The following is a 13,136-nucleotide window of genomic DNA, read 5'->3' as shown; positions in this document are numbered from 1 at the left end:
TAATAAATAAAAAAATTTTAATATTATTTTTATATAAGCACGTAGACCCTCACTAAATGTTATGCTTTATGTGTGTTATTCTTTTATTTATTTATATATATATAATGTTATATAATATATATGTACAAGTTTTATAATATCATAGGAAAATTATTAATTTTTGCATTAAATATTTAATCATATACATTTATAAAACAAATTTTTTTTTATTTTAGGAACTTGCTACTATTAATGATTTAGAGGTTATCACCAAAGAACATCAAGGTTTAGTTGAAGTAACAAATGTTGGAACTTGGATCATTCATCGATGTCTTAACTGTTCAATATACACTCATGCTCTACACAAGGAATATGGTGCTGCCTTAGTTCTCATTAATACTAATATGATTGTAAGTAAATGTATTGTTCATAAAATATTTTTATATATCTAGTTGTAAGTCACTTTGTTTTTCCTGATCACAGTAGGACAGATTGTTAACACGATTTACTTCTTTTGACTCTACGTTTACTGAAACTATAGATTATCAAGATGTATAGATAGATGGTCTTTTTTTATCTTTTATCATATTATTTTATGATACATTAATATTGTTAAAGATGCAATATCTGATAAGTAAATGGGACAATTATATCAAGAGAGATTATCTCTTGCCTAAGTTATCTATAATATTATATAATCTTTTATATATTTTTAAAAATAGAAATGTATCTAATTAAATATAACCAAATAAAAATGATTTAATTAAAATTTATATACGAATCTATATTTTATAAATCTATTAGTTTTATTTACTTTACGTAATTCTTATTTCTTTAAATTATTATTGTACATTTGATTTATTATATATTTTTACAGACTTCACCGGAAGAAATAGAACGATTAAGATCTCATATTGATTACAGTGATGTCTTTAGAATAATAATTGATCGAAGTAGTTTAGATGATCTTGATTATTTACAACCACCTAATAAATTTTCTGGTAAGTTTGAAAATGTGCATTTCAATGCATATATAATGATATATATTTTTGAAACTAATAATTATTTTTATTTCGTTTCTATAGTGTCACAATTATTAAGTGCTACTCAAGTAGCATTGGGTTGTCTTCATCAACAACTCGAGGAGGCAGTACAAAGGCAAGCTGTAGATATTGAAGAAAAAATACGTAATTTTACTACAGAACAGTACCAATTGTTAGAGCAGTTCCGTGAGAAGGCACATAATGAATATCGGCTACTGACAAGGTAAAATACTAACATTAAATCTTTCAATTACATAAACATAGAGTTGCTAATACTACATTTGACCATTATTTTAATATTTTAAGTTTATTACTACAAGGTGAAGAATTAAAAAGGCTAACTAATAATACAGAAACTCCACAAAAGACTTCTGATAATACTAAAGGGAATATAACAACTTCAATAACTAGTGAAAAAAATATAAAATCACATAGAACAACGGAAGATGTAGCACATGTTATTCAAACTAATATTAAATATGAACCAACTGTTAAGTCTTCTACTGTACCTATTGTAAGAAATTATTTATGTATTTTTGATGCATACTGTAATCCATATTTATATAAATTTACTAAATAGTTTGCATGATTCTTTGTAGAATAATAATATAGAAAAAAGAACTATCTATGCAACAAAGCAAAGCAGTTTTGACACGGAAGCTTTGTTCCCACTTGAAGGAGTGGAAGATACATCAACTCTTGATCATCTTCGATCTTCGGATGAAGAATCAGACACTGATGGTAACTATTTTAAATAATCTACTTCTTTTTGTTTTCCTTATGTATATTAAAATTTTTACAAATATTTTATTTAATAACTTTTATTTATATCATTATATAAGTAAAACGATTAACAGATTCTGGCCAAGACGAAGGTATCCATATGCATAGAGGTCAAAGAGGTGGACATCCTACATTAGCTAAATCTTTGCCTGTTAGTGTACCAACTTTTTCTGCGTTTATTCGAAAAACAATTCCGGATGATGATGATGATCAGGTATGAAATGAACATCTTATGTTCAAATTTGAATATTAAATAATTAATTGTCTTATATTATATATATTGTATAGCAAATCTTATATTTTGTTATATTATATATATTAAAAAATATATACAATATAATTCATATATATATATATATTAGATCTATCGGAAAGTTCTGTCCATTTTTGAATTGAAAGAAAATAACAAAATTTTCATACATTTAATAATATTTATTGTAGAATATATTTTCCATCGTTACTTATGATTTCTTGCTAACGTGATAGCAACTTTTAAATGCCATTTTTTTAAAATAATTTTTTTTAGAGACGAAAAACTCAACTAGTGCTTGATTTACATCATCTTCAGTTTTGAATTTTTTTTCCTGTAAAAAATTTTTCAACGAGAAAAACAAGTGATAATCGAAGGGTGCAAGGTCTGGGGAGCATGGTTGATGTGACATGGTTTCCCAGCCTAGCTCTGCGATTTTCTGACGAGTCGCCAAAAAAGCATGTCGTCTGGCATTATCATAATCCAGTATGACGTGCTTTCTATTGAACATTGCTGGCCTCTTTTCTTTATTTAAATCATCCATTTGCTTACAGTATTTCTCCAAATTTAGCTTTTCATTAGGTTTCAGAAGCTTATAATGTATTGGTCCTTGAAAGTCCAACCATATACACAACATTCTCTTCTTCAGGTTCAAGCTCGGATTAGAAGTGGAAAGGGTAATCTTTCCGAGCTCGCAATATGCTCATATCCTCACGATGTTGTCGTATGTAATCCATTTTTCATCAGCAGTTATCATCCGGTCAAAGAAAGATTCGTTTTTGTACCGAGTAAGCAGAGATGTGCACATGACGACTTGATCATTCAAATTTTTCTCACTTAACTGATGAGGCACCCATTTGCAATATTTATAGACCAATCCTAGCTTCCGAATATGGTCGGAAATGGTTTGTTGAGTTGAACTTAGCTTCTCTACAATATCCGATGTTGTCAAAAATGAATTTTGCTCTATCATAGCCTTGATAATGTCGTCATCGATCAATGATGGCCGTCCTGAACGTGGCTTATCATTAAGGTCAAAATCACCTGCTTCAAATTTTTAAATCATTTTTTGCACGTTCTATCTGAAACTGCATATAAACCAAAAACTTATACTAAATTTTGGCACGCTTCTGTAGCATTTCTTTCTTTGTTGGAGCTCGTACAAAATACAGTGGCGTAAATGAACTTTTTCGTAGCCTCTCACTGCCCAATGACATGAGAAGATTTTTTTTCAGTTTATTTAGGAGAGTACATGTGTATAAATGCAATGATAACGAGAAATAGTCATATATGAATCAAATAAACATGTTTATATCGATTGAAACTTGAGAAAAAATCGGACAGAACTTTCCGGTAGACCTAATATATATATATATATATATAATAATTATATAATATATAATCGTAAATGTATTTGCAGATGTCAAGGGATCCTCTTGATCCACATAATATTCGAGCTTCTATTAAAGCACTAGCTAAGAGTGTCCATGGTGACACAGTATTTGGAGATTTACCACGTCCACGATTTTCTACTCAGATCTGATTTGAAAAGAATTAAGAAAAAAGAAAAAAAAGGAAAAAAAAGGAAAAAAAGGAAAAAAAGAAAAAAAAGAAAAAAAGAAAAGAAAATCAAAGGAAAAGTAAAGAAAAAAAAAAACAAAAAAAAGTGGTATTACATCGTCACATAAAATTAAAAAAAAACTCATATATGATTTATAATTACATTATACGATATCCACTTAATCTTTGCTTTTTTCAGTGAACGTTATACATAAAATGTGTATAGATTTGAAATATAAAACAATATTAAATATTCAAGATAACATTCTTTGTATATGTATTATAAAAAAAAGAGAAAGACAAAAAAATCGATAATATGGATTTCAGAATATGTTAGATTATTTGAAACATATATTATTATTGCTAAATGATTGAGATTAAAAATGTGGATTAAAAAATGGATCGAAATTTAATAATACTATATTAAAGTAAATATTACAAATATTAACAGAATAATATATGAAGAAGTTAAAGATTTTCGGATTATGATTACATTATTGAGTATTATAATTATGTTGATGAAACTAGACATTTTTCTTTAATGCAGCATATTTTTTTTACAGTAGTTTAAGAAAAAGAAAGAGTATATGGTCAAAGTTGTCTATCTCCAATTGATAAAATGTGAAATAATTTCTATTTGCAATATTTGATCCAGAAGGGAGATTTTTTTTTAACAAAAATATTCTGTGTTTCGTATAACGATATTAGAAAAATTTCTTTTACTAATTAAACAAAGATATTAGAATAAACGATTGAATAAGGCATTTCTCGCATTATATTATATTACAAAAACAAATAAGTAAATTACAAAAGCCGACATCGGCATATATTAGATAATCTAATATAAATTATTTGAATAGAAAGTTTCAACAAAATTATAGATAAATGTTAATATTAATAATTGCTTGTGTAAGATAAAAAAAAATGATCACAAATTATTTTACTGAAATTGCTATATTGTAATAAGTAATTCTAAATACTACATGTGAGTAAATTAATATATAAATTTGGACTGAAATTTTGTAAAAACATAGTGCAGATTTTTTTACACGTATAATGAACTATATAAAATTTTTCTTAAAAAAAAATTAATATTGCTTTTTAGGCTTATATCTCATGTATACATACAGACTGTCTTATAAACAATATTTTTTTACTAATTTTATTATAATTTGAAGTTTGGTAATTGGTTATAAAATTATTAAAGATGTTTTTTGTAATATAAAAAAGAATTCTAATAAGATTTCATTTTGCTGAAACTGTAACTGATAATCAATATATGTATGATCATTAAATATTATAGCTCTATTATTAATTATTATTTAGAATTATATTTTTTTGATTAATAATTTTAATTTGTTATTATTATAATATAGTATATGAAGCATTCACCTGAATAAGAAAGCTTTATTTCTCATGAAGTCTTTTAAGCTTATAACTTATGAAGTATTTCACAAAACGTAATATCTTTCATTAAATTTTATAAACGTATATTATGTGAATCAATGAAAATACTAAATGGAATGTGCACCCATGATGCCTCTTAAATAAATAGTTTGTTTATATTAAACATATGATTTATACCAAATGCAAGGATATTTTGTATTAATGTTATTATTAAATGAAAAACAAATTTAAGATAAGAATAGAACTTTAATCTGAAAAATAGTTTGCAAGCAGGACATACAGAGCATAAAAATTGTTGTCTATGTACAATTACTTTATATTCATTATTATTATCATCAAATGTTTATATTCAAGTCGATGCAATGTGTCATCCTCATAGTAGTATTAGTACTATTGATATAGTTTATATAGATTAAATCCTCTAAAATATTTGAACTATTCAGATTACTTTAATCATTTTTCGAACATGTTGCATAACATTTAATAAGAATTATATGCAATGTTTTATAGTGAACTTTATTATGAATAAGCATATGTAAGTCACTCCAATGACGAATTGTAATTGTATTCATTTATACTGATCTTAATTTATATCAAGGCATTAATAACGGTAAATGTTTACATACGAAATAACTCCTGTAGTGCCTTCAAAAAACCATATTTCATCTTTGTTAAGATAATACTTTTATATTGATAACAGTTAAATACAGTTACACAGGGAGATATAAAATAAACATTTATTATTAACATATTGAAATACGCAATGACACACATTAGATAAGTTAAATAATTATTTGTTTTTCATTAAAAGAAGTGTGCTATCTTTTGTTTTATTAATTTAGTTTACATATGTTGAGGTTTTCTGTTATAAATTTTTAATAAAGTATTATATCTTCTGCATATACAATTGTACAGATGATATTTTGTATCATTACCATGTGATAATAAAAAGTACGAATATTCACAAAAAATGATATTTTTTGACAATTATTTTATTCAATTGCTACATGATTATAGTGTATACTTTGTATTAAATTTTCTGTTTATATAAAAACAAAATCACGAACTGAAATTTTACTAAATAATCAGAAATTAATGATAAATTATAATTGAAAACAATAATACATATCTGAATCAAATATTATTGTCATTTATTTTGTAGAAGGCAAGTAGCAATTTGTAATTATTGCAAAGAATATGTATAGAGGATAGTAAGTACTACCATTGTGAAGACCATGTATACTTATACATCGCTGTCTTTCCTAAAAAATCAATATTACCGTTTTTAATTAGAATTATAACAAAATATGGTAAAAATAAATAAAAATAAAATATGAAATTGCGATAAAATAAACAAAAATAAATTTCATGATTCAATTGAAAAAAGAAAATATACTCATACTCAGTAAATTTAATGAAAACTTATTAATTGTTGTACTATTCCATAGTTATGATTGTATAATACATAAAATTTATGAATGGTATATAAGTATTAATATATAATATTAAATCCATATGAATTATTAGACTAATATTTTATAGGAAATAACTTTAATAAAAAAGTATAAAAATATTAATTATGAATAATGAAAAATGATGATTAAAAGTATAGTGCACATTTACTAACAATTAGTAATAATTCAGAATAACTGATATAGCATTCATCACATAATTTCCTAAATTTAAATCTAAATAACTACAGACAATGGCAGTTGTACTATTAAAGATAATACTTGTAGTATATATATTTTAAAAATGTTATTATTAAAAAATTAATAAAAATTTACTTTTTCGTTGCAAGTTCCATTTGCGCATCAGCTACAGATTTCATGGAATCTTGAACAGAAGACAAATTCGATTTCCATGCAACAAGCAAGTCTCGTAATTGCATCCATTGTGGCCTTCCAAAGGTTCTGTGCATTGTACTTGAAATAAGTACTTTACGACCAGCTTGATCCATACGTGCTCTTACAAGTTTTGTTTTCAACACTAAAATATGAAGTACTATTTCAGTATATAAATAAATATACTTTTTTTTTGGAATATATAAGATTTTTTACAAAATACATTAGAAGACACATTTTAAATATAAAAATGTCGAATATTTCGATAACTTAATAAAAATTAATTATTATTAAGCCAGTACTAATACTTTTAATATTCCCTGCGTGTTTAAAATCCATTTGATTAATTACAAATGAAAATGTTTATATCCGTACAGGGGGGGGGGGAATTAATTATATAAAAATAAATAATCATGATTTATTAAAAATAATGATTACCGTCAATAATAAAATTTTCTACTTCATCCGTATTGATTTGTAATTCTTCTTGAATTGTATCAAATGACATTTCTGGATTTGTCTCAGCCAATTGCATGAATGTTAATAACCTCATTTTTTTCATATTTTGTTCATGATTTAATCCTACATAATATTATAGTGAAAATTTATTAAACATTTCATTTTTAAAAATAGTTTGTTAATATAAATATATATTAATATGAAATGTATATACATACCAAGTTGATGCTCAACAAATTCCTTATGATTTTGATAAAAGTGTAGATATGCTGGTAATTTTTCTTGTACAAATACAAGCAATAAATCATGAATAAGTTCTCCTTCTAAAAACCGCACAGGCTTTAAGGCTAATAATGGATCAAGTAAAAATGTATTTGGATCCGCTAGAGCAGCTAAAATGCAGCGTTGGGCATCTTCTCTTGCTGCAGAAGCATTTTCCGCTGTATATGTTCCAAGAAGTTCTACCATTACAGCGGCTGCTTGCTCTCTGTATAATTTTAAATAACAGATAAAAAAAGTAAATATGATAAATAAATATATAATATTCTTGTATTTTTACTTGTTTTACCCTTGTTTGCAACTTAGAAGTACTTCATGTAGCAAACGTAATAATTTTTGCATTTGTTCATTGGACGGAGGAAACGATGCAAATTGTTGTTTCAATTGATCTATTCCTCCGTAAACAGCTTTTACTTGATCTACATTCCGAGCTATTTGGACTAGATGATAATAGACATGGTATCTCATTGGCGAATCATCAGAAAGAGATTGAAACAATAGCCATAAGCTATAAAATATATAAAATTAATTTAATTTGAATATTTACTTAGACAATTAAACAAATATACTATAATATCTTACGCTTTTAAACACACCAAGCCTAATTTGTAACCGGGTGCTTTAGTAAGCTTTTCACAAAATGCTAATATTAAATTTTCAGCTCTTTCAGTAGGTATCTACAAATATATAATGTAACTAGTATAAATTATTAATTGTCATAAATATTATATTCTCATAAATTGTAATAATACTTACTAAAATCATGATAGAGACAATATCATTTAATACAGTTTCAATTTCATTTTCATTTCCTTCTTTGAAACAAGCTTCACAAACGCCAATGATTTTATGTAAATCATCTTCTATTCCTTTGGGAGATTTCTCTTCGCTGATCTCAGCACCAAGACTTTTAAAATATGCTCGCAACTCTTGTGCCTAATAATGTAAACAACAATGAAATATAACATATGAATTTGTATTGTTGTTGAAATGTTTTATTATTTTATACAAACATATATTAACTGGAAGTTTTATAACCTCTAATTTTACAAACAATATTAAAGATCTTTTCGTCTGTTCAATTGTAATAAAATTAACATGCTTCATATAAATAAATGATCTATTTTTATTTATGTTACATATTTACCTGATCATCTAAAGGTAATTCCATAAAAATCGGTGGAATCTGCATCTTGATGGTCAAGCCCACGTTTTGATGCAAAAAAATTGTGTTTTAGAACTATCTATTATACAGTTATCGAAATTAATCGAAAATAGTCGAATCGAGCATAGACTTTTAGCAGTGTGAGCAATTTTGTTCAGTTTATGGTTGAATAATTTTCTTGTTACTAGATCTTTTTCTAGTTTTTATAGGGTTATTCATTTTCTCCCTAGTATTAGTAACTAATTCCGTGAATAATTGCCAATATGCAATATAGATTAATAGAAAACTTTGGTATATAGATTTTAGCAGCATATATCAGATTTTTAAAAAGTATAGTTTTATTTTTAGTTTTTAATAATATCTATAACATAAATATGATAATATACTAAAATCATATTCATTAAATTCTAAGAGATTTAAAATCATGGGCATAAATGTGATTATGCTTATTTAAATGTAAAAATAATAGTAGACATATCTATAATTCAAATACATTATATGAAATAGAAATTCATTCTATTTATATCCACTCATTTAATTTGAATTTGTTATTTTCATTTTGAAAATGTATTCGATTATTTTTGAATTAAAAAAAAAATTCTTAGTGAATACCACTGTACAAATAAATCACTAAGAATTTGCTATTAAAATAAATATTATTTCACAATTATTTCAGGTGTGAAATGATGCATAGTTAGAATCAAATAACGTCATCCGTTAGTGAAGTTACGACACGTGTTCAATGCGTTGACAATAGAATTATTAGAAAAAGTTGGTCGAATTTTGAATTTTATTTGTGCATTAATTGCATTTTTGCATAAAGGTGATTAGAAATACTAATATAAGTATTTTTATCTTACTTAAACATACAAATATTTATGAGATTTCGGATAAATTGTATTTTGATATCTTGAGTGTTTATATTCTATTTTTTTGTGTTTGCATACAAGGAAAGAACAATTGTGAATTCATGGCGAAAAGAATTCAACCACCTTGGAGTCTTCCAGAAAGGAAGACACCTACTAAACTATATCTATATAATAGTTTAACTCGTGAAAAGGAAGAATTTATTCCTCAATTTGGAAATGGAGTTCTGTGGTATAGTTGTGGTCCAACAGTTTACGATGCCTCACATATGGGTCATGCCAGGTATTAATATAATGAATAAATTGATCAAAGTAATATAATCATGATGTACTTATTAATTGTATTTGTGTTATTCTTATAGATCATACATATCCTTTGATATCTTACGGAGAGTATTGTCAAATTATTTTGGATATGATGTCTTGTACGTAATGAATATAACTGATATAGATGACAAAATTATCAAACGAGCCAGACAAAATTATTTATTTCAAAATTATGTTAAAGAAAATTATAGCTTAGATAAAATATTAGATCATACTAAAATAGTAATGTCCAATTTTGAAAACATAGTAAAAATAACAACTGATCCCGATAAAAAATGTATGATGGAAAAGATGTTGAGTCGAGTCGAAAAAGCTATAGAAAATTTGGAAAGAGCAGTCAGAAGTAAAGATGAAAATAAAATTATAAAATGCCAAGAGGTATGTAGCATAAAGTTATTTTTCTACCTCATTTAACTTTGATATTTATAAACAACTGAAACATGTAATTTTATAGATATTATTGGAGGAAGCACGAGATCCTTTAGCCAATTGGTTAGATGATCAAAAAGGAGATACTGTTGAGGAACATTCAATATTTACCAAATTGTCGCAACATTGGGAATCGGAATTTCACAAAGATATGGATGCTTTAAATGTGAGATATTATTAATAATGTATAATATTACATTTATATGTATATGAGTATTTAAATATTTTTATTTCTATAAATAGGTATTGAGGCCTAATGTCTTAACAAGAGTTAGTGAATATGTCCCAGAGATTATTGAATTTATTCTTAAAATTATAGATAATGGTTTTGCTTATGAAAGCAATGGATCTGTTTATTTTGATGTAGGAAAATTTGATAAAAAAGATAAGCATTACTATGCGAAATTGGTTCCTGAAGCATATGGTGATACATCAAGTTTAGAAGAAGGAGAAGGTATTAATATTTTATAGTCATATAATAATGATTTGATAAATTTATTAAACAGTCATGTAATATAATTATTAATTATATTTTTAATAGGTGATTTAAGCACATCGGTTGAAACATTGTCAGAAAAGAGATCGGTAACAGATTTTGCTCTTTGGAAGCGTTCTAAGGCAGGTGAACCTTGGTGGTGTAGTCCTTGGGGTAAAGGTAGACCAGGTTGGCATATAGAGTGTTCTGTAATGGCATCAGCAATTTGTGGTGATAGTTTAGATATTCATACTGGAGGCGTAGATCTTAAATTTCCTCATCATGACAATGAGCTTGCTCAAGCTGAAGCACATTTTAATAACTCGAATTGGGTTAGATATTTTCTTCATTCTGGTCACTTAACAATTGCTGGTTGTAAAATGTCTAAATCATTAAAGAATTTTATTACTATACAAGATGCATTAAAAAAACATTCAGCGAGACAGTTAAGACTTGCATTTCTTCTTCACTCATGGAAGGATACTCTAGACTATAGTGAAAATACTATGAATATGGCTATTCAATACGAAAAGTTCCTCAACGTAAGAATTATTTAATATAGTTTATATAGTATCTTATAAGGTGCTATTTTAAGAAACGTTAATTATGTAATTGTATTTATTGTAGGAATTCTTCTTAAATGTAAAATGCAGAATTAGATGCTCAAGTAATACAGGTAATATAAATCTTTTTAGTAAATGGACTGATGCTGAAATAGATCTTAACTCAAAGTTTTCTGCTTCGAAGGATTCCGTTCACAATTCATTATGTGGTAAGTCTTATACATAGTTTAAAAATATTGTTAAATATAATATTAAAGTATCTTTATATGTATTATGTTACATGTCATATATTTATGACACATGCTTGTTTGCTTACAGACAATATTGATACAAAAAGTGCTTTAGACGCAATTAGAGATATTGTAGCACATTGCAATATTTATATGAAGCAAAATAAACATCCAAATACTCTATTACTCAGAGATATTGCAGTTTACATTACAAAAATATTCACTATTTTTGGTGCTATAAATTCATCTCATGATGGCATTGGTTTTCCAATTGATAATGAGACAACGAAAACAAATGTATGTTAAAGTGAATATATGTATTTATGATTATAATTGATTACAAAAAACTATTTATTATATTTATGATATTGTTTAGGTGGAAGAAATCGTTATGCCGTATCTTGAAATTCTTTCTGATTTTCGAGAAAAAGTAAGGGATCATGCAAAACTTATAAAAGCAGATAGTATTCTTCGTGAATGTGATAAGTTGAGAGATGATATTTTGCCAACTGTCGGTGTTCGTTTAGAAGATGATAGCGAAGATGGTTGCCAAGTAAAATTAGTAAACAAAGATGAACTTTTAAAAGAGAAAGAAGCTAAAAGAAAAGCAGAATTGGAGAAAATTTTAGAAAAGGAAAAAAGAAAAAGTGAAGCAGCTGCTGCAGCTGCTGCGAAAGAAGCGCAAAAGAGAATATCACCAATGGAAATGTTTAAATTAGAGAAGGACAAGTATTCTCAATTTGATGAAAAAGTGTGTTAATTAGATGCAGTTAGTTTTAATTACATATTCGTTTATTTAATCAATAATACAATATTATTCCAATTTATAGGGATTACCGACGCACGATGCATGTGGTAAAGAGATCAGTAAAGGACAATTGAAAAAGTTACAAAAACTACAGCAAGCTCAAGAAAAAAAATACAACGATTACTTAATGTCTCAACAGAATTGTATTAAGTAATCTTGTTGCCATTAATGTATTTGCATGCTTTTTTCTTTTTTCATAAAATTGTTAACAGGAAAAGACTATTAAAAAGTGCGAACAATAGGTTTTTTACTCTAATTACGAGTATACTAGTTTTTAACAAGAGTATTGGTTTTTTTAAATAATTTTGCAGCGTTAATATGTATGGCATACGGTATTGATATGCAATCAATTATATTAAGCTTTGTTATAAAAGCTACTTCTACTAGAAAACATGAAAGTTAAAATACAGCATTAAGTTTCAAACATTCATATTTATTAATATTATTTCTCTAAGAGAATATTTATTTATATTGCAATTTCTTTCATTTAAGTAAAAAAACATATGTATTAGATCATTTTAATAATTTGCATTTGTATGTAATACTGTAAGAGTTGCATTTATATTAATATTCAATTTAATTTATTTTAACAATAACAAATAAAGTGTAATTATTTAATTTTTACATTTTTCTATAAGATAAATAAATCTTGACCAGTTTTAATAATGT

The 13,136-nt window shown here is 25.9% G+C and overlaps 3 protein-coding genes across 6 annotated transcripts in view; 2 read left to right on the top strand and 1 right to left on the bottom strand.

The window, feature by feature from the left end:
* LOC106784874 overlaps positions 1-3,647 on the top strand; it is a 4,719-nt gene extending 1,072 nt beyond the window's left edge. Inside the window, exons 2-8 of one of the 2 annotated variants that reach the window (XM_014744844.1) lie at positions 216-389; positions 857-980; positions 1,065-1,245; positions 1,329-1,536; positions 1,622-1,763; positions 1,880-2,019; positions 3,476-3,647. In XM_014744844.1, coding sequence (XP_014600330.1) covers positions 216-389; positions 857-980; positions 1,065-1,245; positions 1,329-1,536; positions 1,622-1,763; positions 1,880-2,019; positions 3,476-3,598 — 1,092 coding nt within the window. In that variant the 3' untranslated portion in view covers positions 3,599-3,647. Of the gene's footprint in view, positions 1-215; positions 390-856; positions 981-1,064; positions 1,246-1,328; positions 1,537-1,621; positions 1,764-1,864; positions 2,020-3,475 lie in introns of both variants that reach the window. The other variant, XM_014744843.1, reaches the window with a different exon arrangement.
* Positions 3,648-5,998: 2,351 nt separating this feature from the next.
* On the bottom strand, positions 5,999-8,927 carry LOC106784856 (eukaryotic translation initiation factor 3 subunit M). Its single transcript, XM_014744809.1, has 8 exons — positions 8,752-8,927; positions 8,361-8,540; positions 8,187-8,281; positions 7,894-8,112; positions 7,544-7,812; positions 7,305-7,448; positions 6,810-7,011; positions 5,999-6,284 (listed from the first exon to the last, which is right to left on the bottom strand). The coding sequence occupies exons 1-8, from the start codon at positions 8,794-8,796 to the stop codon at positions 6,266-6,268; spliced, it is 1,173 nt and encodes a 390-aa protein (XP_014600295.1). The 5' UTR covers positions 8,797-8,927; the 3' UTR covers positions 5,999-6,265.
* Positions 8,928-9,012: 85 nt separating this feature from the next.
* On the top strand, positions 9,013-12,723 carry LOC106784854 (cysteine--tRNA ligase, cytoplasmic). Of its 3 annotated transcripts, none has more exons than XM_014744806.1 (11): positions 9,013-9,099; positions 9,446-9,592; positions 9,720-9,918; positions 9,998-10,340; positions 10,417-10,557; positions 10,635-10,845; positions 10,933-11,408; positions 11,494-11,638; positions 11,748-11,956; positions 12,036-12,410; positions 12,490-12,723. In XM_014744806.1, exons 3-11 carry the CDS (start codon positions 9,740-9,742, stop codon positions 12,619-12,621), a joined length of 2,211 nt encoding a protein of 736 aa, XP_014600292.1. In that variant the 5' UTR covers positions 9,013-9,099; positions 9,446-9,592; positions 9,720-9,739; the 3' UTR covers positions 12,622-12,723. The 3 variants fall into 3 exon arrangements, with proteins under 3 accessions (XP_014600292.1, XP_014600294.1, XP_014600293.1); XM_014744808.1 differs by lacking the exon at positions 9,013-9,099 and adding an exon at positions 9,176-9,205; XM_014744807.1 differs by lacking the exon at positions 9,013-9,099 and adding an exon at positions 9,209-9,225.
* Positions 12,724-13,136: the final 413 nt, after the last annotated feature.

The sequence above is a fragment of the Polistes canadensis genome, unplaced genomic scaffold, assembly GCF_001313835.1.
Source record: "Polistes canadensis isolate GaletaPanama2010 unplaced genomic scaffold, ASM131383v1 scaffold_41, whole genome shotgun sequence".
Classification (NCBI taxonomy): domain Eukaryota; kingdom Metazoa; phylum Arthropoda; class Insecta; order Hymenoptera; family Vespidae; genus Polistes; species Polistes canadensis.
Note: the sequence above shows the minus strand (reverse complement) of the source record. Positions and strands in the feature narration are given on the sequence as shown.

What these genes read in the sequence shown, in the direction of transcription:
- LOC106784856 (XM_014744809.1), bottom strand. Translation starts at nt 8,796, where the DNA reads ATGCAGATTCCACCGATTTTTATGGAATTACCTTTAGATGATCAG. An exon ending in AATTACCTTTAGATGATCAG is followed by an intron (nt 8,541 to 8,751) that starts GTAAATATGTAA and finishes TTACATTATTAG; the next exon opens with GCACAAGAGTTGCGAGCATA. An exon ending in CTTCTAAGTTGCAAACAAGG is followed by an intron (nt 7,813 to 7,893) that starts GTAAAACAAGTA and finishes AAAATTATACAG; the next exon opens with AGAGCAAGCAGCCGCTGTAA.
- LOC106784854 (XM_014744806.1), top strand. Translation starts at nt 9,740, where the DNA reads ATGGCGAAAAGAATTCAACCACCTTGGAGTCTTCCAGAAAGGAAGACA. An exon ending in AAATTATAAAATGCCAAGAG is followed by an intron (nt 10,341 to 10,416) that starts GTATGTAGCATA and finishes GTAATTTTATAG; the next exon opens with ATATTATTGGAGGAAGCACG. An exon ending in AATACGAAAAGTTCCTCAAC is followed by an intron (nt 11,409 to 11,493) that starts GTAAGAATTATT and finishes TATTTATTGTAG; the next exon opens with GAATTCTTCTTAAATGTAAA.